This window comes from Charadrius vociferus, unplaced genomic scaffold, assembly GCF_000708025.1.
Source record: "Charadrius vociferus isolate BGI_N301 unplaced genomic scaffold, ASM70802v2 scaffold161, whole genome shotgun sequence".
NCBI lineage: Eukaryota > Metazoa > Chordata > Aves > Charadriiformes > Charadriidae > Charadrius > Charadrius vociferus.
In genome coordinates, this window is record NW_009646928.1 from 3,926,918 (window position 1) to 3,953,187 (window position 26,270).

General features: G+C 37.4%; 1 protein-coding gene across 1 annotated transcript in view; it reads left to right on the forward strand.

Moving 5' to 3' along the window:
• Positions 1-26,270, forward strand: part of LRP2 (low density lipoprotein receptor-related protein 2) — a 131,118-nt gene that overhangs the window by 39,725 nt on the left and 65,123 nt on the right. The window contains exons 10-30 of the mRNA XM_009894577.1: positions 1,155-1,283; positions 2,963-3,132; positions 5,364-5,587; positions 6,338-6,544; positions 8,196-8,398; positions 9,037-9,177; positions 10,174-10,377; positions 11,233-11,425; positions 12,585-12,710; positions 13,014-13,144; positions 13,902-14,039; positions 14,954-15,235; positions 16,427-16,666; positions 17,308-17,427; positions 17,814-17,930; positions 18,656-19,033; positions 19,946-20,194; positions 21,364-21,575; positions 22,053-22,237; positions 23,170-23,398; positions 24,387-24,564. Of these exons, the coding sequence (XP_009892879.1) occupies positions 1,155-1,283; positions 2,963-3,132; positions 5,364-5,587; positions 6,338-6,544; positions 8,196-8,398; positions 9,037-9,177; positions 10,174-10,377; positions 11,233-11,425; positions 12,585-12,710; positions 13,014-13,144; positions 13,902-14,039; positions 14,954-15,235; positions 16,427-16,666; positions 17,308-17,427; positions 17,814-17,930; positions 18,656-19,033; positions 19,946-20,194; positions 21,364-21,575; positions 22,053-22,237; positions 23,170-23,398; positions 24,387-24,564 (4,056 nt within the window). The remainder of the gene's footprint in view (positions 1-1,154; positions 1,284-2,962; positions 3,133-5,363; positions 5,588-6,337; positions 6,545-8,195; positions 8,399-9,036; positions 9,178-10,173; positions 10,378-11,232; positions 11,426-12,584; positions 12,711-13,013; positions 13,145-13,901; positions 14,040-14,953; positions 15,236-16,426; positions 16,667-17,307; positions 17,428-17,813; positions 17,931-18,655; positions 19,034-19,945; positions 20,195-21,363; positions 21,576-22,052; positions 22,238-23,169; positions 23,399-24,386; positions 24,565-26,270) is intronic.

Below are 26,270 nucleotides of genomic sequence, written 5' to 3' on the forward strand. Positions count from 1 at the left end.
TCCAGCTCTGGAGTCCCCAACATAAGAGGACATGGACCTGCTGGAGCGTGTCCAGAGGAGAGCCACGAGGATGATCCAAGGGCTGGAGCACCTTTCCTGTGAGGAGAGGCTGAGAGAGTTGGGGTTGTTCAGCCTGGAGAAGAGAAGGCTCTGGGGAGATCTTAATGCGGCCTTCCAGTCCCTAAAGGGGGCCTACAGGAGAGCTGGAGAAGGACTTTTTACTAGGGCATGTAGTGACAGGACGAGGGGGGATGTCTTTAAACTGGAAGAGGGTGGGTTTAGATTAAACATTAGGAAGAAATTTTTTATGTTGAGGGTGGTAAGGCACTGGCACAGGTTGCCCAGAGAGGTTGTTGAGGCCCCATCCCTGGAGGTGTTCAAGGCCAGGCTGGACGTGGCCTTGGGCAACCTGGTCTGGTGGGAGGTGTGCTTGCCTATGGCAGGGGGGGTGGGACTCAATGATCTTCAAGGTCCTTTCCAACCTAAACCATTCTATGATTCTAAGTAAAAGATTCTGCAGCAACCCTGGGAATTGCTTGTAGAGCACACCTGTGAGAACTTGCTGGGTCATCCTGGCTGCAGACTTTACCTATACAGTATTTTGCATGCCAAACTGAGCTCCTTCGTACTTTTTGCTGCTTGGTTCTGGTGCACAGCCAGCTTTTAATTGGAAATCACACACCTTTTAGCATGGTACCAAGTTGGAGCTAACAAATACTGCCTTTTACCAGGTCTTATTTGCTTGAGCACGGCACTAACGTAAAGGTAGGGTTTTCCTTCAGGGTGGGCTTGAATCCAGCCGAGTGTGTGTATGCAAAGTGTACAGATCTGTTGCAGGAAGAATTTGTCATAGAGATATTCGTTATTGTGGAAAGTAGACAATGACATCCCTGCCAACGATTTTTCCTCTTTTTTTGGAGGAGGTGGGGAAGGGAACAGATGGGTCCCTGGGCAGCAAACATCAGTTGTTTTGTTACTGAGAAATAGAAAATTGAAACATTTGTGGAAAAACATACAAAACTTCTTTTCCCGTGCCACGGTTTTTGCAAATAGATAGAAAACAGGTAGAGAGGACAAACTTGCAGCTTCCCAAATATAATGACATCCCTTTAATACACAGCATTGTTTATAAATATGCCTTATTCACTTGACAGATTTTGATGACTGCAAAATGTGGGGTGTCTGTGACCAGCTGTGTGAAGATCGTGTGGGACATCACCAGTGCCACTGTGTGGAAGGTTATTTCCTTGAGCATCATCGGCATTGTCGGGCCAACACTTCAGGTTAGTGTGCAGCAGTGCAAGTCTCTTGCAGTTGTTGGACTAATAGATAGAGCTAGATAAAATGTGGCAGTTTGCATGGCTGTGCCGTAAAACAGTGTTTGATTTTAACTTAACTCTGGCCTTAAGGACTTACGGTCAGGACAGCATTCAGGACATCAGCAAGTATCAAGAGACTGCATCTGCTGGCACCTGTAGGCTGATGGAGCTGACTGCCTCATCAGGGCTGCTTCTCCTTAAAACAATGTCATCTAGGCTCTGGCACTTTCTTAGCATTCCTGACTTCCACAGAGTTGGGAGGTCATTGCCAGACCCCTCCTTAATAGACCAAATTGTGCTCCTGTGGGAGGCAGTTTCCTGGCCTGCTCTCTGTGGAACTCAGTGGGAAACCTCAGAAATCGGGAAACCTCACTTTTTCTAGAAGGACTGTGCCATGCAAGAAGATGGTTTTGCTGAATGGTGAGCTCAAACGCTTGCCTGGGAGAGAAACCATGCTCCTGGCTTCTGGTGTCCCTGAGTCTGAACTCTACAAGAATGCTTGCCTCACACAGAGTGTGGTTCCCCATCAACAGTAGGCAGCTGCTCCTGGTTGTTCACCTCCTGCTCTGTTCTGAAAGCAGACCCTGGTAAGCCCTTCTTTGTGGAGATGTAATAGCCTAACAGGCTTTTGTGTGAGGCAGGTGTTCCTGCCTCCAGGAACTCAGCGGGAATGGGAGTCCCTGCTTGGCATAGTTGATTAGCAGTCTTGCTTCTTAGAAAAGCACAAAGTCCCCAGTTCCCTCCCCCAATCTTTCTTCAGCCACATCTACATCTTGAACTTTTCTAAGTATGTCCTCAAAAAAATTAGGGATTTTTTTTAGCTAATGAAATATGCTTCACTGTGTTAAGACATGCACGTGCCAGCACTGGGAAAGATTGTTCTGTTAGCAGAAAAATTCTGTATCTTTCACAAGAGGCTTTCAATTCAAATTAGTGTGACTTGAGCCAGTGAGTTGTTTGTAAAGCATTGATTCTCAGTCTTATTAATGAGGGAATTTCATACCTGCTCTAAATGACTTGCCCTATTCATTTTTGCTTTAATTGGGGAGAGTTTTATGTGTAGGGTGAACAGGATTTGGACTTAAATATATTCTTGTCAGACTTACGCCAAGCCTTTCAACAGACATCTACTTTGAAAATGAGCTTTCCTTCAAAGACTTGCTGGAATCTGTCTTCTATTGTAAGGTACAGCCAAGATTTTCTGATGAGATGTGAGAGAATGAAGAAGGTGGGTAGGATAGAGCAGTACATAGAGAGATAGGAAACATGGCCTGCCTGCTAGAATCAAGGAATATCTGAATCTCACAGGGCAGAAAAAGCTTAAGAAAGTTTATACTTTTATTAAGGGAGCTGAGGCAAGGAAATAGAAGGGTAGAAATAGGCTTTTGGAGTGTAGATGCACAGGGGGTTTGTGAAAGTTTCACCTGGTAGGGCTTTAAATACATACTTCTGCCTGGTTTGCTCCAAGTCTAGAAACCAAAGGCAAATCAAACCAAGTTAGTACTCACATAGAAACATTTATACACATTGTAGTCTGAGCATCTATTTAAACCTTGGTGTCCAGTGTATATAAACCAGTGTGTATATATTTGCAAAATAGCTTGCCTGCGGAGTAGTCATATATTTGTCGCCCCTGCTTTCAGCTGGTGTTGCATCAATTATTTTTTCCAATGGCCGTGATTTACTGATTGGAGACCTTCATGGAAGAAGTTTTCGTACTTTGGTGCAATCGCAGAATCGTGGGGTTGCAGTTGGCGTGGACTTTCACTTTTACCTGCGCAGAATCTTTTGGACTGATACAGTGCAAGATAAGGTGGGTAGAAATTTCAGGGAGAATATATTTCTGTGTATGTGGAAGTAGAGAACTGCAAGAGGCAGAATGTGTTGATAGGCCTTCATTTTTGAGAGCAGAAGCTGGCTGTATTTTTATTTTCTAACAAAAAAGCTCCTTGAAATGTTTTATGTTAATGACTGCGTTTTTCAAGCTATACTATTACATGTGACATATTAAACAAAGAATCCTATTATATGGGAATGTCTTGAGCAACTTTTAATTTTACTCGAGATGGAGTCCAAAAAACTAATTAAGAGAAATAGTAGACATTCTTTCAAAACTGAACAAATTTTTCTTGGTAATTTTTTGAAACATGATCATTTAAAAATGTAAAAGCTGTGTGCCTTCCAAGATGATAAAAATCAGATTTCTTCATATACTTCAAATGGCACTGTAATTGAGCTTGGATAACAAATATTGACAGTACTTTGTGTAATGAGCCAATATTTTGTTACTTTTTTTTGGAAGAGGAAATATTTTAGCTTCAAGATACAGTGGAATAGAGTAATTTAAAAAAACAGTCTGGAGACCCTTGTGAAAGTTGCACTTCACCCTTGTTCTTTTGCTCTGTGTATAACTTACTGAAACAAAAAAGTCCTGGGTCAAATGCTGAGACTCCACAATCTTCTTCCCCATGTGGATGGTCATGCAGAGTGAAGGAGAATCCATGGCCTGCCTCCTGCTGGCAGCACGTATGGATAAATTTGGTGTCACCATTGTTATTCTGAACCTACACATAAGCTGTAAACTATAGTTTCTACTACAGTGCCATGTTGGTTCTGGTGGAAAGCACACTGTGTGGCTGTCAAGTAGGACAGGATTTGTATGCACAATTTTTGACTTGTTCACAATTCTGACGTTTTTATTTTCACTGCAGTGGGTTCCCATTACTGCAATTGCATTGACAATGGCTGAATTAAGCAGGGTCAAATCTGAACTTTCATGAGACAGGTGATTTATGCTATCTCTGTAGAAGGTATAAACAAAAGATAATATGCTTTTTTTCACTGCATGTCCCAGATGGCCAGGACTGCATTTTTATCTGCACCAATATAGTTAAATCCTAATTAATTAGGATTAATTAATCTAGTTAAGTCCTAGCTAGAACACCCAGATGAAAACAATGACATTAAGAATTTTTTTATATGATGCATATTCCACCTGATGTCTTAAAATAAAAATATTATTAGGGAATTTGTTTTGGTAGTCTTTTTTTTTTTTTAAGATTAAGATGTAAACTAAAGCAGAAAATTGTGGGTTGTGTTCTGTGTCATCTTTATCTCATTTAGTGTACGGTCTGATAACCTGATGCCATAAGCTCTTCCGTCAAGAAGGCTTGCAAAGAGCAGAATAGACAGTTAAATTGTTTGCTTAAGTATTGTTACCTGGACCTGAAGAATATTTAAAATGATACAACCATTTCAGCTCTTATTTTTCTTGTGTATATTTACTTGTGGTAATCTGTATTTTCATTTAAATACATTCCAAACCTCATGGTGTTGTTCCAAAAAAGGATAATAATTCCTAGATTTTCATATTACCCAGTGTTATGATTACTGTATATATAAAATGATTGTGTTTATTCTGTTTGCTTCATGTAGCTCTGAGCTTGCTTGTAGGATAACAACACTGTTTCTTCTTGAGCATGATACTATTAAAATTAGCCTTCTATAAAGAAGACCAGAAGCAATGCTGAGCCTTGTCCTTTCTGTCAGGACTGAGAGCTTTCCCTTTCTTTCTTCACTTTGCAATTTCCCCTTAGTGGTTAGTGCAGTAAGAGCTCCCCCTCTTGTTTCTGGTCACTGATGAGAGCTTTGCTAAAGCATGTTCATTTGTTTTCAATTAATGAAAATACTAGGTTTTGCTAGATTTCAGGAAAGCAAGATCCACTTTCCTCATCTCTCTCTCTCTATTTTTTTTTTTTTATCCAATGATTTGTCATGTTTGCTAAAGCACAAGGCTGTTTTAGTTTGTTACCTTGTGTATTTTGCAGAAATGCTAGTTGAAGGCAAGTGTCCTGTAGTTTTTGCATAGTTTTCCAAGTTTTTGCAAAAAAACCTTAAGCTAAGGAATAGCTTAGTGGTTAACTTGGTCGTATATAGTGGCCAATTGTGTATCTGTGCCCAGTGTGATGATAAAGGACAAGTGCTGTGTGTCTTGTGATTAGCAAAGCATCATGTGAGCACTAACAATATTTGTATTGTTTTCAGGTTTTTTCTATTAATATTGATGGCTCTGATTTCCAAGAAGTTTTAAATGTTTCAGTTGACACACCTGAAAATCTAGCAGTGGATTGGGTTAACAATAAACTATATGTGGTTGAGACCAGTGTGAACAGAATAGATATGGTTAACTTGGATGGAACAAACCGTGTGACTCTTATTGCTGAAAATCTTGGAAATCCTAGAGGAATAGCACTTGATCCAACTGTTGGGTAAGTGATATGTGTCAGGTAATTGTATAAGATGTCAGACATTCCTTTATTCCCATGTAAAAAGAGGAGAACTAAGAAATAACTAGGGTGGTTTTGAACATTTACATTCTATCCTAATCTATTCTACACCTTAAATTGTTATGTGCACTGCTTTTATTCCCAATGCGCGGAATCTGTTTTATGGCTAGAGTTGCATGTGCATGAGCAGCTCTGAAAACAAGGGAAGTGTGGAATTGCCCTGTAGAAGCAGAAGTTATCCTGAAAGATTTCTGTCGTGATACCATCCACAGACTTACTATCTGAAGTAAAGTGATGGAATGAAGGCAGGGAAGTTAGTGACTCCCAACCCAACAGGCTTCAAAAATGAACGTGAGCCATGAAAACTTGGATCCTCAGAGACTGGGAAGAGGAATTTCCTGCAAGTTGTAGTGATGGATGCTGCCTTCATGATGCACCTATTTGTCACTGGTTTATTTCTGGCAGTACACTTCAGCCTGCATTTTACGAAGGAAACTCAGTATTTCTGAGGTGTTTTGGGAGAAAGGATGTTTCTTTCTAGATTCATTCTATAAAAGAAAATGCAAATTACTTCTTGGACAGGAGGTTTAAAGTTTGTTTTTATAGTATGTGGGCTAAGAGTCAAGATCTGTCCTGAAACGGTGCTGGTTTTAAATTCTGTGTAAAATGTTTTTTTTGTAAAATCTCAAGGAAACATGGGACTCTTTTTTTTTTTTTTTTCTTCCTTTATAGCTATTTGTTTTTCTCAGACTGGGATAGTCTGTCTGGTGATCCTAAAGTGGAAAGGGCCTTCATGGATGGCACAAACCGTCAGGATTTGATAAAAACAAAATTAGGCTGGCCTGCTGGAATAACTCTGGATATTGTGTCAAAGAGACTTTACTGGGTTGACAGCCGGTTTGATTACATTGAGACTGTAACTTATGATGGGCTTCAAAGGTAGGAGAAACAATATTCCTTGGAGGTTACAGAATCACTGATTGTTTTGTATGTAGTTCAAAGAAAGATTTGTCTAACAAAATGAGGTGCACAAAGGGTGAAAATTACAACATAATGAATGTGATGGACCTTGATATGTATGGTGTCATGCTACTTCTAGACAATCCTTAATTTCTCCATCATTCTTTGTCCTTTCGCTACCATGAATATCTATTGCACTTCTTTTATAATGTACTTTTTTATAGTCCACCACTACATTACACATTTTTACAGTATTTGCTTTTTATTATTTTTGAATTATATTCATTGTCTTCCATCATAATTTCTTTGCATCGTTTTCATGAATGAATTTATTTGAAGTATTCCACTCCAAAGCACCACTTTGTGTAATGGGCATTAAGTGCTCTTCTTACATTTTAGAAATCTTTGCTGTCAGAAATTAAGTCCTCAATCACCCTGTTGTGATGCTGGGGAAACTGTATCACAGCATGTGAGAAAGGAGTCCTTGAGTTTTTATGGGGCTGTGTCTTATAGTATAGTGTTTAGAAGGCTGCTTATCTCTGCATCTGTGATTAGTCTCTACAAAAAAAAAAGTCCCCTCTAGCATACCTCCTACATATTCACTTGAAAAACAGTCCTCTGCTCACTTGACAGGTTTATTGTTCAATGTATTTTTTTCACTTACAAAATTACAAAAATAATGCTGGTATCTTTGCTCCTTTATCAGAGTTTAGTAAGACAAGAATGTGTTTAGTAAAACCACTGGGTTTTGGAGATAAAAACTTATCACTCACAGCAACTCCAAAAATCTTGTAGATGTTGTGCAAGCAGGCAAGAAGCAATGGTATAGTCTGCAAAGAATGTTAAAATACAGTTTACTGTCCACTTGTATCATATCTTGCATGCCTACAGCATGAACCTAAATCACCTGGGAAACAGTTCGAGTAGAGCTGTAGATATAATCTGATTTTGTAGACCTTCCTTCATGATTCCATGAAAATAATATTGTAGTGTTATTGTTATGTATTGTATGAGGACTTAAATGTCTCTCTTTATCTCCTAATATTTATCTGGAAAATTTTATCACAATATCTTGCATAGAATAGATACAATTTAGTAGCATATATTTTTCTTTGGTTTTGCATGGGTGATTAGTTCAAGCCAAAGAAAGTTGTCTTGTGTTGTTTTTTATTTGGTTTTGGTTTTGTTTTTCTTTCTGCACACATAGGACTTTATTTTTGGCCAGTGGCTGCTGCAGCCATAAATTTTTTACATTCAAGGATTCTTGAATATTTCAAATTGCTACAGATGTCTTTGATTTCCTCTGTTTGGCCTCTTTCTCTAGTTTTCTCTCAGTCATTATGAATCTTTTCCTACATTTTTGAGTTGTCATCTTTACTCACTGCGTTACTTGGAAATTGCTGACACTTCTGATTGCTCTGTTTTCACTGCTGTATCTTTTATGTTTATGTACCCTGTATGTTTAGCTTCATGTCTTCAGTTCATTTGGTCTTTTTCATTTGTACTTTGGCAGCTTCTGTGTAGAAGCAAAAGCCAGTGAATGAATTAATAATCCTGTATCCTTTCCTCTGTTAATAGTTATTTTCTAGCTAATATTTTGTAAATAATTTAAAAACTCTCTTTATAACAGGAGGACAATAGCTCATGGAGGCTCACTGATTCCTCATCCATATGGAATCACTTTATTTGAACACAATGTTTATTTTACTGATTGGACCAAAATGGCAGTGGTGAAAGCTAACAAATTTTCAGAATCTAACCCTCAAGTGATCTACCAGTCTTCACTGAGACCTTACGGAGTGACAGTTTACCATGCTGCCAGGCAGCCATTTGGTAAGACAGTAAGTAGATTATTAAGGGAGGTTTAGGAACTCTCTTACCAAAATTTTGTAAAAATCATGAGACACTGTTATTTTGCTGTAAAGAACTAATAATTAGATACATAAATTTGTATTGTAAAACTGGACTGTTTTTTATTGCACAGGGGTTTTATCCAGCTCCAGTAGCTAATGAACTGTCACATGCAACATTTAAGAGTGAGGGAGCTTATTAAATGTATTGTTATTTGGAAGAGTCAAGCTTGTGCTTATGAGTTGTATTGGTGTTGGGACTTTTTTTCCTCAACACTGCAATAAGGGTGCAGTTGGAAAAGGCTACCAGTGCGAATGAATTCTGTGTGATATAATTCTGGAGAAGATCTATATGCAGAAAACTGTCGCCCAGATTATGGCCTCAGTGCTATGTCCTGAGTATCTCTGTACAGAGCTGAACACCTTGAATGCCGGTTAGCTGTGACATGATTTCGGTGCATTCCAGTGTAGAACTGATGGCATATGATTTCCATGTGATGTAATTTCCACGGAGTCCACGTGATTTATTGTGGATGTTGAAAAAAAAAACCTGAAAAATCAAGGTAATGATGCAATTAGGTTGATAAATGAAATTATAATCCTATCTGTATTATTTTCCAGTAAGAAATCCTTGTGGAAGTAATAATGGGGGATGTGAACAGATCTGTGTTCTCAGTCACAAAACCGATAATGATGGACTAGGTTATCGCTGTAGATGTGTACTGGGCTTTGATCTACACGTAGATGGACGACATTGTGTTGGTAAGAAAATGCATTATGATTGTTGGAAATAGCACTATTCCCTTAGCTCTAGAGTTATTTCTAGAACATCCTTCTTCTCTTCAATAGCTTTGTGGGCTCAATATGTAAAGGACTTAATGTTTTTCCATCACAACTCTTGTTGACAGCTTTAAATGTAATCATTTCTGCTGGTGTTCATTTCAAGCCACAACAACTTGGACTCACCACATTTTATAAACATTTTACGAGAGTTAGATATGGAATATGTGTAGACAGCTGTATGATTAAACTCTTAATCCTGAAATCAAGCATGGATGCTTGCTAATATGCAGATTTTGCATTGTTTTGAACACGTAAGCCTGCTTTCCTGTGCAGTAATGTGCAGATTATCATAGAATATCAGGTTGGAAAGGACCTCAAGGATCATCTGGTCCAACCTTTAAGGTTGGCCTTTTCCTTTTGAACACATGTGGCAAGAATAAGAAATTTGGGTTTGGAGCTGTGGGCTTCCATCAATATTCTGCTGCTTTCTGTTTGAGTACAGAATTGTCACTGATGGGGATTTACCATGTGCATCTATTGACAAATTTAGCCAGATACGTTGTCTATAGTTTTACTATTTGACTACGCATTTATCTGACTAGCTCAGATGTGATGTGGTTGTATGGTGGCTCCACAAAGCTTGTGGGTTATTTTTTTTATAGATGATTTTAAAGAAGTGAGCACAGAAGGTGATTTCTGCTTCCATAGGGATAATGTTTTCTGTAAAGGTGTTTAGGACCACAGTAACAATGCAAGAAGAATACCTGACCACATCACCTGATATTCTGGGTTAGATTTTGTTTTTCTTCTTCAGTTTTTAGGTCTGTGTATATTTAAATTCCTATTTTCTCGTTCTTCCTTTTTCTATTACTAGGCTATTCGTGTTGTCAAAGGGAAATAAAGTTTTACAGTTAATTAATGCTCAATTATCTCACCTTGTGAGTAAGTAAAGACTGTCTGATCTTTTCTTTGCAGCTGTGCAGCAGTTCCTGCTGTTTTCATCCCAGCTGGCAGTACGGGGGATCCCATTCAATCTCTCCACCCAGGAAGATGTGATCATACCTGTAACAGGGACCCCTTCATACTTTGTTGGAATTGACTTCTATGCTCAGGATGACACCATTTTTTTTTCAGACACAAGTAAAGACATGATCTATAAACAGAAAACCGATGGTTCAGGTGAGAATCATTCTTTGGAACTGTAGAGTAATTGTGGTAAGGAGAGTAGAATATATATTTCTAAAAAGAAGCATGAAAAGTCACATTGGGAGATATATGATAAATCCCAGTGCGACCCAGTAATCTGGAAAATGTTTGTCAAAAATGTTTGTTCAACTCATATTAAGCTTGTTGAAGTCTCCTGTTCTTTGACAAATTGCTGAATGTGTTTGGGAATGAACGATTTGTAGCACTTCTCGCAACTAGTATTTGTCATCACCAGTTTGTTTATGCAGACTAGCATGCCTTTCAGTAGTATGAAACTGCATTTCTCTTTTTAATTGTCCTATCTGGAGAGCAGGATGTTTACTATGATACTGCAATACGAAAAAAAGAACATTATGGTTGTGAGATTTTTGGAAATCCTATTTGTGGTAGTGTGAAGAATGTTTCTCTCCAATTTATCGTAATGACCAGATATATATGAAGTCAGCATATTGTCTTCTGAGCTTGCTTTCTGCCTTGGGTCAAAGTAATGGTAGACTGCAGCTGACCATTACTATGCAAAAAGTAGGTAAGGTCTGGCTGTCGAGCAAGATGTCCTTACTGCACTGACCATACTGACCTTCCTTCGTAAAACTCCGCTCAGTGTAAACTTAGTGACAGATTTTTCTCTTGCCTTTTGCTAGTCTTTACTTCTCTTCTTCCAGGTTTGTGCTTCTGAACATACACCTCCTGCGCCTGGAGTGAAGGGCACCCCCCCTCCCCTTGGTTATTGGTCTTAACATTAAGTAGCACAGAGGCAGCAATAGTGCATTCATGTTATTTCCTCTGTTCCTAAACATTTACAGTCATTATGTGTGTTATAAATTGTAGGAAGAGAAATCCTGACAGCTAATAGAGTGGAAAGTGTTGAAGATTTGGCCTTTGACTGGATCTCAAAGAATCTATACTGGACAGACCCTCGATACAGGAGCATTAGTGTGATGAGGTTGGCAGATAAATCTAGGAGGGCTATTGTTCAAAATTTAAATAATCCTCGATCAATAGTGGTTCATCCTGTTATTGGGTAAGTTTAGCTTTGATTCTCACTTGAAACTATATGAACAAATTCATGGTCTAAGCAGAACTGGTGACATTAGATTTACATCTTGTTCTGGATTTCTGGTTGGATTTCAGTTTTCTAGTCTTTATTTTATTTGCTTTATTCTGGCCTAGGATTCAGCACCCAGAGAGGGCAAGATGATACAGATTCCACATGAAAGAAGCACTCAAAAAAATTCTCTTTAAGAGAATAATTTTTTTTTCTTTTACTTCTGTGTGTTGATAAACATGCAAAAGAACTTTGTTTCTTTGTATCACTGAGATTACAAAGGTATTTCTCATAGTTGAAAGATAGCTTTCGAAATTATTTTAATATACTTTCAGTTCCCAGAATGCTAACCTTGGTTCCTTTATTTTTTCTATCTGAATGTCTTTATTTGAAACATATTAGATACTACTGGCTGTATTTGATACAGACCTTACAATATCTGAGTCTGTGTACACAAAATGAAGCCCTGCTTTTCTTTGATGGAAATGCTTAACTTCAAATTCAATACTCTGTGTTATTTGGCCATGCCAAAACAATGTTTCTTTCACAGCATAGTTCAGCTTCCTACCACCATACTACTGAATTTCTTAATTCTTGGATATTGAATTTTCATGTTTAGTAACCAAATATACTTTTTTGGAAGTAATCTCGTAAGAATAGTGTTGAACTTGGATCCTTGAGTATCCCAACCTTTTCTGTTCTCTGCTTTGTAAAGTTATTTAACACTAGCTTCAACTCGTTGACTGTAAGCATAAGTCAAAAGGATCAGGAGAAACTTCTTTGTAATATTCATGCTTACTTGTGAGTATTACCCGGAAGGTGCATTTTTGCTTGATTCTTCCTCCCTGTAGTACTTAAATGAAATCCTTAACAATTTCAACAAAGTTACAAATATTTTATGTCTAAAGGGACAAACCACTTCTGAAGATTTTGGAAGTTGTTGTACACAGGATAAATACTGGTTGTTGATACCACTACCAGTTGAGGAGAGGGAGAGGGTCAAAATAAAATTGTGGGTTTTTCATGGTATGTGAAGATCTTGTAAAAGAAGAAAGATGATGCTGTTCAAATGTTTGCTCTGTTTAATTACGTTATATCATTGGGTTTATGTGTCTTCTGACATGTGTCCTTTCAGGTATATATTCTGGACAGATTGGTTCCGTCCTGCAAAAATCATGAGGGCCTGGAGTGATGGATCCCATGCCTTGCCAATTGTGAATACAACGCTAGGCTGGCCTAATGGCCTAGCCATTGACTGGAGGTAAGGACAACGCAGAAGACAGAGGAGCTTTTCAAGAAAGTGTGTTTCTTCCTTTAAACTTGGGGATTAAAAATAAAGAAACTGTCTCAGATTGCGTGATTGCCTGAAGTGCAGATTGCACTTTTGTACTGAAGACCTTATTTTTCAATTCATTAAAAAGCCTATAAAATGTAAGATTTTCTCGGGATCTCTCCCCACACGCCCCAACATCCTCTTGTCATGGTTAAGATGATTATTTGAGAAAACATTAATGCTTCCTAATGGACATAATGTCATTTGAAGAGTCATTTTCATTATTTCTAGCTCTCTAAGGCTGTACTGGGTGGATGCGTTTTTTGATAAAATTGAGCACAGCACCTTTGATGGGCTGGACAGACGGACTCTTGAACGTATTACACAGATGACTCACCCGTTTGGCCTTACTATTTTTGGAGGTAAGTCTGGCATTGAAAAATATTATCTATTATTATTGCAGATTTTTTTTTCATATGGTGATATATGATTATGTGGGATAAAATAACATGGCCTTTGTAATGCTGCTTTTCCTATAAAAAAACGCTGTTGAAGGCTTCTATAAAAATGTATAGATTTAGTACTTCTTGCTTATTTTTAGGACTGGTTTTATGTATATTTGTGTTTAAATAATTCGAGGCAGATCAGGTAACACTTCTAGTGCAACAAGGCAGATATGCTGTACTAATTATATCTTCCAAGGTGGGCTACTCAGCTGGACAGACAAGGTAAATCACCTCCTTATAGATGATCAGCAATTTCAGGATTTTATTTAATGTATGTAGAGTTTATCAGTGGATTGATGTTGTGTGTGAAGAAAGATGTCAGCATCTGACCCCTTTTGATTTTGCATAAAAATATCTTCCAAACTATTCTAAAATTTTTTGGAAAGTTGTCTTAATGAATGACTTTTAAAATTGCCTTGGAATTTGCAATGTTAGTTGAGTCTGTTATGTCTCAATTTAAGTGAAATCTGAGAGGCCTTGTTTTTCTAAGTTACGGCTGCCTGTGACTGAAGGACTCACTCTGACTGCATTAGTGATAAAAGAAGTCCTTTTGTCTTTTTCATGAAAAATTATTAAATTTACATGAAAAGCTTTGTAGTTTTTGTCTCGTGATGCTTGATCTTTTATGTCATATTGCTCTGTAATTGTTATATGTTAAACGTCTTTCAAACAGGTTATGCCTATTTCACTGATTGGAGACTTGGTGGAATAGTTCGAGTGAGGAAGTCTGATGGAGGAGAAATGACTATTATTAGGAGGGGCATTAGTAACATTATGCATGTTAAAGCATATGATGCTCATTCCCAAATAGGTGAGCTCTTTTATTGTACAGATGAAATACATGAAACAGGGAATAAGAGACAAAATATCAGGACAGCAGGTTTCCACTCTCAATTTTAGAAATGGCTTTACTGAATCGTAACTGACGTGCAGGGAGGCAGCAGGTGCACTTGCAATCACACATTGTATATTTCACTTGTTGTGACTGTATGCAGTTTTCCTCCACCACTTCTGTTACTTTATTTAATTGCCTCGTAAAATGAAATTATGATTCCACTGTATTTTGTGTAATTTTATCACCAATTACAACCTTGTATTTCTCTTTTTCTGGTAGAAATTTTAGTTAAACTGAACTATTTATTTGGAGGAATTGGGTAAACATTTATTAATCAAATTACTATTCTTAAAGTAATCACTGTGTATAAGTCTCTAATTTTTCTTCTTTTTACTGCTGAATTCTATGTGATTCTATGATCTAAACCAAGGATTTGGTATTGCAGTTAATTTGGTAAAACACCCAATGCACTTAAATAAGTGATCAAACCGTGTGCTAAGGCTTACCGTCTATTTGCTGTCCAAAGATTAGATCAGGTCTCCCAGCCTTGCTCGGACAAACGTCCTTATTTGTGGTAGTATACTTGTTTCCAGACAGTTCCTGAAAATTGGCAGAAAATTAGATGAAATTTAATAGTATGTTCTTCACTTCCATAAGCATTTGTGTCAATGAAGAGTATATGGAATGTGGGACTTACTATTATGACTTACTGCTACTATTAGTAGTCAGTGAACTCGACCCTGTTTTGCAGTATATGTAAAACCAGGATTTGCTAAAGCATCTTTTTTTTTTTTTTTGTAGAACATTATTAAACAGTTACTATGCACTTTTAATAGTTCCCAAGCCGTTACCAGTAGTGTAAACATTGATTTTCTCTATCACTTTTTAAGGCTCTAACTACTGTAACAGAGGAACAAATCCCAATGGAGACTGCAGCCATTTCTGCTTCCCAGTACCAAATTTTCAGAGAGTTTGTGGTTGTCCTTATGGCATGAAGCTGGCTTCAAATCAGCTGACGTGCGTTGAAGATCCATCCAATGAGCCGCCCACTTTGCAGTGTGGCTCCTATTCATTTTCCTGTGGTAATGGAAGATGTGTTCCTCAATACTATCAGTGTGATGGTGTTGATGATTGCCATGATAACAGTGACGAACAACACTGTGGTTCTTTAAGTAAGTAGTACCTGTAATTTACAGTTAGTATTTGTTGTTTGCGGTTCAGAAAGTTTGATGGGTCAGTCTGATTTCATTGGAATAACGCCCAATTTTTTAGGGTTGCATCTGTACATAAATCCTGAAATCTACCTAGGAGATTAGTTATTATTTGGTAATTTATGGAAATACAGGATTCAACACTGGCCGCCTAAAGAATGAACAAAAATATTCACTATATATCACAATATATCTCACTAGTTCTCAAAATTCAACGTACGGAGTAAAAAAAAAAAACCAAACTTCTAACAAAAAAACTTGTCTTTGTTCTTATTTTTTTTTGTAAATTTTGAAAGATAATAGAATATCACTTGTACTATTTTGACGCATGGGGAGGGACAAACCATCTTAATAAAGATGAAGACATTTAAAAAATAGCACCATAAGAAAAGTAACAAAACCATATGCATTGTCTAACCTTCCTCTAAGATTAGAGCAGCAACTTTTATTTTGTTTAAATCTGCATAGAAATTTTTTGGTTTTCGTTATATTTGGGCACTTCTGAACTGTTTTTTACACCTGGGTTTTTACAGTGAAGTGGATTAAAAGCTCTTTGGTTCATTTCCTGGTTTTACTGTTAAGCATCTCACACAAAATATTTTGTTGATCAAGTAAATTGAGAGAACAGTGGGATAATTATAGTTGATAAGACATCAAAAAGGTCTTGGCTTTGATGACATACTGGATGCTACTTTCTTCAGAGTTAATTCTTTCTTTTAAATCACAAGAAAAGAGGATGTGTTAATAACACGTGCTCCTTAATGTGTAGGACTAACTGATATGACTCAGCTGTAAACTCTTTCTTAGTAGTGGGCTATTTTAGAATAACTAGAATGTCTTTTGGGGAAAAGGAAAGTGTAAAGCAAATGGCTACTTGAAGAAGTTATTTTTCTTGTTCTTTAGATTGTTTTGAAGTGCTTAACAATTTATTTTTTTATTGACTCTTGCAGTTTAAAAAGGTTGTAAGTATCTGTTCAATTCTGCAGGATGTTGACATGACAGACATTTTTCATTTTAAGCAATGTGCGTTTTAAAATTTGATGCGTATTTTAGACATTCTGTGAGTACACTAAATGTACTGAATACTGTGGCAGGGAAGGCAAATTTTGGAAATCTTTATAAAAGTGTCTGCCTCTTTTGTTTTTTATTTAGACAATACTTGTGCTTCATCAGCTTTTACCTGTGCCAGTGGGCAGTGTATTCCAGGTCGATGGCGTTGCGATAAACATAATGACTGTTTTGATGGCAGTGATGAATTGCATTGTCCTACACAAGGACCTGCTTCATGCCCTGTAACCCTGTTCACCTGTGATAATGGAAGATGTATTCCTAGGATCTGGCTATGTGATACTGATAATGACTGTGGTGATGGGTCAGATGAAAAAAACTGCAGTGAGTATCACAACTGTCTGGTGTGTTTTTAAACAACTATGTATGTCTGCATAGATACGTCTGTTGGTGTAAGGATGATAAATGAAATTAGGAAGAAAGAACTAATATCTAAGTTAGACCAATATTTTGCAGTCCATAAGATGTGGAAAACTTACCCAATTTGAACTACCAGAGCCAAGTAGAATGCAGAAAAATAATTTAAAAAAAATAGAAAGGGGCAACTGTGATAGTTATAATCATGGTACTACGTAATGTCATCCACTGCAGTTTACAGCACAAAACAGCTAAAGCTTAGATGTTCTAAGCACTTATTTCATAAGTGATCTCAGTAATGACTAGTGGTGTAGTCAGCTAATCTAGTCTGAGAGTTTCTCCCAGAAGTAAGACAGTAGTTTTTCCATATACTTTCTAGCGTTATTTACCGCTGAGTGGAATCTTCTGTTTGTTTTGCATAAGTCCAAGCCTACATATGAACAAATAATTATCTGATACGAATGTAATAGTGCTTGTAATGTATATGATTACTAGTTGCTGCATTACATGCTGCAAGCTACTGATAATGTCTTTCTGCTGTCTCAGTATTATGCTTATTTCACAAGAGAGAAAAGAAACACATTTGCGTTTATTATCCTTCTTAATAGCTTTTACAGGTACTTGTGAACCCAGGCAATTTCAGTGTCCGGACCATCGCTGTATTGACCCATACTATGTCTGTGATGGAGACAAAGACTGTATAGATGGTGCTGATGAGCATGACTGCAGTAAGTGTAACTTCGTTTGAATGTCTCTTTATTGTTTCCTCACTCTTGCCCCCTGAGGGGTCTTTGGTGATCTCATATTACCAGCTCCAAGACAGCAGAATGCATAATAAACCTATCCATAAATTAACCCTGTTTGTGATGCTTGTTTTAGCATTTTTGTAAGCCCTTTGATCTCTAGGCTGGTTGCAAAGGACTGAAATCTGTTTCCTTTGTTTTCTGTAGATTCCAAGGTCACTGCATTTTCTGTGTCTTGGGGAAATCATGGCCTTTAGTGGAACTTGGACTCCTGATATCATATCTGACTTGGGCGCTTGTAGAAAAATTTGGTGCAGTCTTACTCTGTAGAATAAAGAAATAAATAACATCAATATTTTTTAATTTTGTAGTATATAACTGCAGTGCCACCGAGTTTAAATGTCTAAGTGGAGACCAGTGTATCAGCACTTACTACCAGTGTGATGGTGTTTTTGACTGTAATGATCACTCAGATGAGACTGATTGCCGTAAGTATATTGATGCTGAAAGAAAGATTTCAGTTATTAGGTGACGTTTCTGAAAACTTCCTTTATCTGCTGTATCAAATAATTGGCACTACTGTCCTTAAGACGTCAAAATTCGTTTTAGGGAAATTTGTCTATAAATCGTTTTTTCTGGGCAGAAGTTTCAAACACAGTAGGTTTTATCTCAAGAGTAGATTTTTCTGGCAAAGAGTAGAGTTTGCATTCCTTTTGGCTCTTAACATTTTGTTTTACTTGGCATCTCAGTCTCGGGGTTCAAAAGTAAAATGAAGAAGTCTATTCATCTAGAAAACTGAAAACCTTTTATCCATGAGACTTAGATTAAAACTTTTCCTTGAGTGATTTTTTACATTTAAGTTAGTTAAAATGTTCCAATGCAGGGTGGTGAAAACTAGTTTCAGCAGGTAATTTCATATTGCTTTGTGCATGTACATAGATATAAATATACATAAGTATCAATACGTACGTGCTCAAAATATAACAATAGTTGAATTGCCTCGTTCACCGTATTATAAAGTAGGAGTTGAATTGGCCGGATTCTGAAGTGTTGTGTAGATTGTCTGACTGTGATTCTATGGCCTGATCTAACAAGCAACACAGTTCTTAACAGTGTTGTAACTACTTATGCAAGAGGTGAACTGAACATAGTGATTTTGTGTCTCTGTCTAAAATTGAAACAGCTTCTGAACTGTTGAATATCGCTATTTTAGCTACAAGACCACCAGGGATGTGCCACCAGAATGAATTCCAATGTCAATCAGATGGCAATTGTGTTCCTGCTAACTGGGAATGTGATGGCCACCTTGACTGTGCAGATGGCTCAGATGAACATCATAGATGTCCTGCCAGGACCTGTCCTCCATCTCTTTTCCGCTGTGATAATGGCAACTGTGTCTATCGAGCATGGATCTGTGATGGTGATAATGACTGCAGGGATATGAGCGATGAGAGAGATTGTCCTACTCAACCCTTCCGGTGCCCCAGCTGGCAGTGGCAATGTCCAGGTCACAGTGTCTGTGTGAATCTGAGCAAAGTATGTGATAATTCTGCCGATTGTCCCAATGGAGCTGATGAATCCCCATTGTGCAGTAAGTTACTGCTCGAGCACCTACTATAGCCTACTATGTGCTATGGCTTCAGCAAGAAATGGAATATTCAGAATGCTGTATTTAGGGCAGCAACATTTCTAGCAGAAATTGTAAGCATGCTGAAATTAGAGCTCAAATTGCTAAGTGGAACTTGCTTGCAGTGAAAGGAGACTATGATGATGACCGATGAATTCATTAGCTATGCCCAGTCTTGTGCTCTGTATTCAAACGTGGCTTCCACTGACTTCTCTATAGGTTTTTATAAAGCAATGTGGGAATGAGCTTTGTGTTCCTGAACACATTCACTAAAGCATGGTATGCTTTAAGTTCAGCTGAAATGTGATTCAGTCCTTAATATTTTCTTTTAAATTTCTAACTTAAAAAATCATGACAAAAATCTAAAAGCTCATGTGTAGCCAGAATTTGTATTTATGTTGATTATGAATTGATTTAAGCGTAACCTTTTTCTTTCTTTCCTTCTTTCCTCCTTCTCTTTAATTAATGCACATTCTCAGATGAACCCCAGCCAGGTATGATTTTAAAAATCATGATTTTAAATTATTTTAAATTATTGGTTATATATACAATTTTAGGTTTGGAGTGGTATGGCAAATTCTGTATATTTCCAGCTAGTTTTGAAAAAATGGCTATAAATGCTTAGACAGCCTTCTGTTTAGCATTCATTTAATGGGATTCAGTAGTGCATACTATGTTGTTACCTGCCTTTTTGTGCATTGCGTGTGTTACGTTTTGCGTAAGGGCCTCAGTCCAGTCTCACATTGCATAGCTGGTGATTGCGGAGTCATGTTTTAACAGCAATCTTAGGCTAGTAACACAATTGCAAAATAATAAATTTAGCATAAGAAGCTTCTGTTAACTCTTTGCTCATTTCCTTCCTCAACCCCATTTCAGATCAGGAGAGCTGCTCTGATAATAACGCTGGCTGTACCCATGAATGTATTCAAGGACCCTTTGGAGCTCAGTGTACCTGTCCTGTTGGATACCAGCTTGCAAATGACTCCAAGACCTGTGAAGATATTAATGAATGTGACCCTCCAGGCTTTTGTAGTCAGCATTGCTACAATGAGAGAGGGTCTTTTAGGTGTTACTGTGATGAAGGATACATTTTAGAAACCAATGGGAAGACTTGTAAAGCAGCAGGTGAGGAACGTCGATGTCAACCTAAAGAATGACAACAGCGTCTGGAAAATGTCCAGCTTTGCCATTTTCATATCGTTCTCCTTTAAAAGAGCTGAAGTAAACAGCCACTTAAAGTTGTTCCAGCAGATGACCCTTAGTATTAAACTGTCAGCTGAGGGGTTAATTGGAAACTATTATTTCCTTGAAATAACATGTTTAAATTAACACTGTAATTTTTAACCCCGGAATGGTCAAAAATAATATTCTGAAGAAAATCAGTGCCCGGCACCTGTAAGCCATAGCCTAAAATATACAGTTCAATGCTCACAGAGTGTTTAAATCCCAGCCTTTCACAAGACTTACCTAGTGCCTATGCTGTACTTTGCTCGTTTCTAAAGAGCAAACAACACTGACAGCCTAGCTGCCTGCTGTTCTCTCTCTCTTATGTAATACACTGACAGTACGGAGGAGCCATATACCCAGTGGAATTTGTCACCACAGGTTTCCTGATTTAGGAGATGTACTAAGGTTGTGTCAGATTCTTGCAATTTACCTGCAAATAAGTTTGGCCCTTACTTAGGGAGCTTCTCATAGTTTGCTGTCTTTATGGTTGCTACTCTTCAGTTGTTTTTCAGCAGTTTATCAGTGTAAGCTGCTGCAGAGCAATCTAACCACAGCAGCCTATGGCTTCCCTGTAATCTGTTTATTCTCCTCCTTGGTCCCAATGCAGTCTAAAGCGGGGCAAAAAGAGCGGGCTGGCTAAGAAAGAGAAAGAACCAAGCTGAGTAGAGTAACGTGGTATAAAGAATTTTGGGATTTGAATCGGGACTGGGAGCTGAGAGTGGCTTATGGAGGAATGAGGGTTGGATGTCAGCAGCAAACTGGTTGGACAATGGGAAGAGGACTCAAGGTCTAGATGGGAGACTGGAAGGGGAGCCTAGTAGAAAGAGTAAATGATGGAGAAAGGGTGGAGAAAAGCCAAGGTAGATCCAAAAGTCAGTATGGACAGAACGGGTATGTTAAAATTTCTTGGCCTGTGAATTGATTTGAATTTGTCCTTTCAATGTGTATATCTAGATACAATATCTTTGATGCTATAAAGCCATGTCAAATTACCCAGTGTTTCTTTCTCTTACAGAATTACTGTTGAATAGCTTATTGGTTTATTTTAATTTCTTTTCCTTTGACAGATTCTGGGAATCTTCTTTTGCTGGTGGCAAGTCGTAACCAAATTGTTGTGGACAACATCACCTCTCAGTCACACAGTATTTATTCTCTGGTTCGGGATGGGAGGAATATTGTGGCTATTGATTTTGATTCAATCACAGATCGTATCTTTTGGTCTGATACAACACAGGATAAAATTTGGAGCGCTTATCAAAATGGGACTGACCGAAAAATAGTAAGTTTAGCCAAGTTACTCTTGTCTCTTCGTTGCAGAGAGAAAATGAAGACACTGTATCTCCAGTTAACAAAGGGGAAGAGGGAAATCCCAACATAGTAAGAAGAGAGATAACGTAGACAAAGTGAAACAGCTTTGTAGATACTAAGTCAGCATTTCATATAGAATTTTGAAAAAGAAAACTGAATGCTTTCAAGAAGCCCTTTTTAAACATCAGGCTCTAAGTTGTTTTTCCTATTAGTAGATGCTAACTTCTTCAATAGACCCACTGAAGTTAGTAGGAGTGTTTGGGTATATACTTTGGCAGTGCCTTGAACTTGTAACTCATTCTGCATAAGAGACCTAGAAAGTGTTGGAGATTTGTTTCCCCATTTTTCCATATCTATAGAAATGGAAAGGGTAAAAATTTAATATCAACTAGTTTGTTCTCTCTCTCTCTCTCTCTCCTTTTTTTTTTTAATTTTTGTTATTAAACAGGTGTTTGACAGTGGTGTCACCGTGACTGAAAGTATAGCGGTAGATTGGGTAGGTCGCAATCTTTACTGGACAGACTTTGTTCTGGAAACAATTGAAGTCTCTAAAATGGATGGGAGCCACAGGACTGTGCTGATTAGTGAAAATATAACAAACCCAAGGGGACTAGTGTTAGATCCCAGAATTGAGTAAGATTTTTTTTATGTTTTGTTTTGAAAAGATGCATATTTTATGATGTAACAATATTCAAATTGGAGATATGCCCAAATTTTATTGTAATTTTAAAGTGACAAGTGGAAGAGAAAACTCAAGACAATTTTTTGAAAGAGTATGTTTGCAGAGTTGATTTAATATTTAAAGTCATATAGTAATTATTTGTAATCTGTTGCTCTATTTCACTATAACAGGATGGTTTTTTTTCCTGTAAAACAGATTTTCCTACATTTGCTTCCTAGTTAAGGACTATTAATTCAAAATTCTGATGTATCATTATCAGTTGGTGGTATACCACAAACTTGCATGTAATATAATGTGGTATGCCTGCCTGGCAAGGAACAAGTTCCTTCATAGCCCCAATTCTAAAATAATTATCAATACCATATTAATGTTATCAGAGAAGCACCTTCCCATTTCAGACAGCAAGTGGCATAGAGTAAACGGAATGTTATGATTTGAACTGTTCATGTACTTTTACTGTCTTTTAGCTCTTCGGTACCTTGAACTCTGTTTACTCCCAGCCACGTGGGGCTCTTCAGTTATAGCACTGTTAACATTATCCGTGCATGTCTGTAAAAGTACAAACCTATATCAAATTATTATTTAGCAACTGGAGAATCAGATTATAATCAATGTTGAAAAACAGCATTAACAGTAGCATCTATATACTACTATTATTGACAAGTGAAAACAGCAGTTGAAGTATTAAAAGAATTTTTACAACAGAAATTATGGTAATATTTTAAGTAAGCATATTGCTGAAATTAACAATTTTGGTATCATTGTGTAGGACTTCTATTAAAAAGGTTGTGACTATTTTTTGGCTAACGAGTCTTTGTGTAATATTTCTCAGTAGGCAGCTAGGGTTTTTTACAGATTGGTAACGTCAAGTTACTTTTTTCAGTGCTCATGTAATGTTCTGGACTGACTGGGGCCAAAACCCTCGAATTGAAAAAGCCAGCATGGATGGCAAAACGCGAACAGTGATTATTAACAATAAAATCTACTGGCCCAATGGACTCTCCATTGATTACCCAAATAAACTTCTCTATTTTGCTGATGCTTATCTTGATTATATCGATTTTTGTGATTACAATGGAAACAACAGACGACAGGTGGTTGCAAGCGATCTGGTAAGTCATTAATAAGAGACCATTGTTTTCCCATGTCCTTGCCGATAGTATTTAAAAACGTATTTGCACTGTCATAGACTTGGAGTATTTTTCTTCAAAATACTTGAGTGAAGCAGACGTGAAGTATTTTAGCTGCTTGCTACAGCTGGAAAAAGAAGAGTTGTATCTCCTATTCACAGCCTCTCAGGAGATTTTCAACAGAACCTGGAGCTGAGTGTAGACTTAGTGCTTTAGATCATTCTCAGTTGTTCTGTCTGCATGCCTGAAGGCTAAAGGTGACATCTGACACTGCTGCTACTAGCTGGTGCACTTGCTGTAGGCAAATACAGTACAAAAACCTGGAAGAGCTTTCTCCAGTCACCTTCTGTGAGTGAAGCACTGTCCCTGTACCAGCACAGTAGTTCAGATGTTCAGTTGGTACACATAAGCAGGTATAAATAACCACATGTATATTTTCAAAAATTGAACCTTGGGGCTTTTATTTTTGGCTAGAGACAATTCTTATGAAATAGGAGCTGGTGCAGTCTTTCTTGCTCCACTCCTAGTTTTCTGAAATTTAGATAAGCCACCTTCTTCATCCCTCTGGTAGATTACAGGGGAGCTTATCAGAGATGCAAGGTCATGACAGGTCTGTAACTCTCACTAGACTTTCCTCATGTACCCTTGAAAATCTACAATTGGGTCTTCAACTGTTGGTTCCTTGTGTTCTGCCCTACAGTTAGACTGCTGTGTTAATTCCTCGTGCAGTACCTCTCACAGGGTCTATTTAGCATTTTCATTTTAATAAAATTTATATTTCCCCCATAATTATGTCTTGTTTTCAGGCAATAGATGGTATTTCATATTCTTTTGCAGAAAAATAGCTTTTGAAACACAGCTGCTGTTTTTCTTATTTTTTCAAATTATGCTCAGCTCTGCTGTTACTTCATTGCAAGCTTTACATACACAAATCTCCAGAGCTAAATTGCTAAACCTCCTTGCCTTTTAGATATTGCAGCATCCACATGCTCTAACTGTCTTTGAAGATTTTGTGTACTGGAGTGACCGCTATACTAATCGAGTAATTCGGGCCAATAAATGGCACGGAGGAAACCAGACAGTTATGATTTATAACATCCACCAGCCTTTGGGGCTTGTGGCAGTCCATCCTGTAAAGCAACCTAGTGGTAAGTTCGGCAAACCAACTTCGGTAGTTACAAAAATAAGCCACGCAGTAATGTCATGCATAGACACTCCTGGAATCAGACTTGTCAGCAAATGGGCCATGTTAAAATAATTCATACTATTGACTTGCAACTGAAGATCATTTCAGCCTGTCCAACCTGGTGTTTAGGGAAAGTAACCAAGACAGCATGGAAGCATAATGACTAGCCAAAAAGAATAACAGTATGCACCATTTTCTTGCATTTTGTTTTGAATGTTTTTATAAGAAAATGGGAGCATTTTTGGAAAGCATTTTAATTTTTAGAATTTTTCTCTGTGGCTTACCAGACTCAGTTCCTTGTATGTTTATAGTATCATTCTTGTAGAGAAGATTACTGTCATCAACCTTCTCTGACAGCACTTTTGCATTATTTTACTTAAGGAAATAATAATAATAGATAAACCCCTTCATTGCATTCAAGATGCCCTCTGAGATCATATGCAGGTGATCTTTTGCAGCCAAAAGACTGTTAAAAAAAAATATTTTTTTTTTTTAAATTTCTGTTGAGTTATCTTCCAAATCAGACTTTTTGTCATTTCATGGCATGACTTGAAGAGTGGGAAATGTATTGATACAAATATTGTAATTTTCTGCTTTATTTCTTGTGTATGAAGTGTTTCTGATTCATAAGTATTACAATGACTTACATTGTTATTTTTTTTCTTGAAAACTTTCATGCTGGGGAGGGCCCAGATTTGCATCTGACTAAGGTGCTAGCAATTTCAGCGCTATATTTGTTTTGGAACAAAACCTTCCTCAGTCACGTTCTGAGCTAAAGCCAGTTAGCACTCTCACTGCAAATTGTTCAGTCACCAGAGGGTACCATAGTTCTGATTTAAGAGGTTTTACTTTACAACACAAGGTTTTATTTTACAACCTGAGGTTTAGAAAACTTTGTACCACTGGTGGAGAAAATTGTTTATTTTTCTTCATTGTATTAAATTAGTACGGTTTATGATTTTTCATTTGCTCTGTTGTATTTGATGTGGCCAGACAGAGAAGAGAATAAAGCACTTGCAAAATAGCAAAACATGCTAAAGTTTACAAATGAAGAAATAAGTATTTGCTGATTGAAATTCCAGACGCAGTATTAAAACTGTCATCCACTGTCCTTTTTTGTAAATCATTAAATCTTACAACAACTAGAGTTTAGATTTGTTATACTGATGAGATGAATCATGTTCTTACAGTTTGAGTTCTGAGTTTATGCCATTGTTTTATTGTCATCTTGTTAATTTCTTTTCAGTTCTTGTTAGTTTTTGTATTAGCAACAATTGTGTCATTTCCTGGAACTTCCAAGCTCCTTAGAATAAGGCCTGCTGCAATTGCTAAGGCTATACTCAAAATCTGATTTTAATTTTCTTACAAAGATGGCTCATCCTGAAAAATCCTCTTTAGCAGCAAGTTTGTGGAAGTGATCTAAATGGTTGAATTTTAGTGTTTAGTAATTATAGCAGTCAGGAAAGACCTTCTTCGCTGTCTTTTACATTTTACAAGCTTAGACTGACAGTTTCAAAGTGATCCAAGAAATTATGTATTGAACTTCCGCTACCTTTGAACAAGGTGTAAGCAAGTATTTTCTCTTTAGTTTTCTCCAAGAAGCTTCAGTAAATAATTTAAATCCCCCATCTAGAAGGGTTATAATGATCAAAGACTGAAAATCTTGCA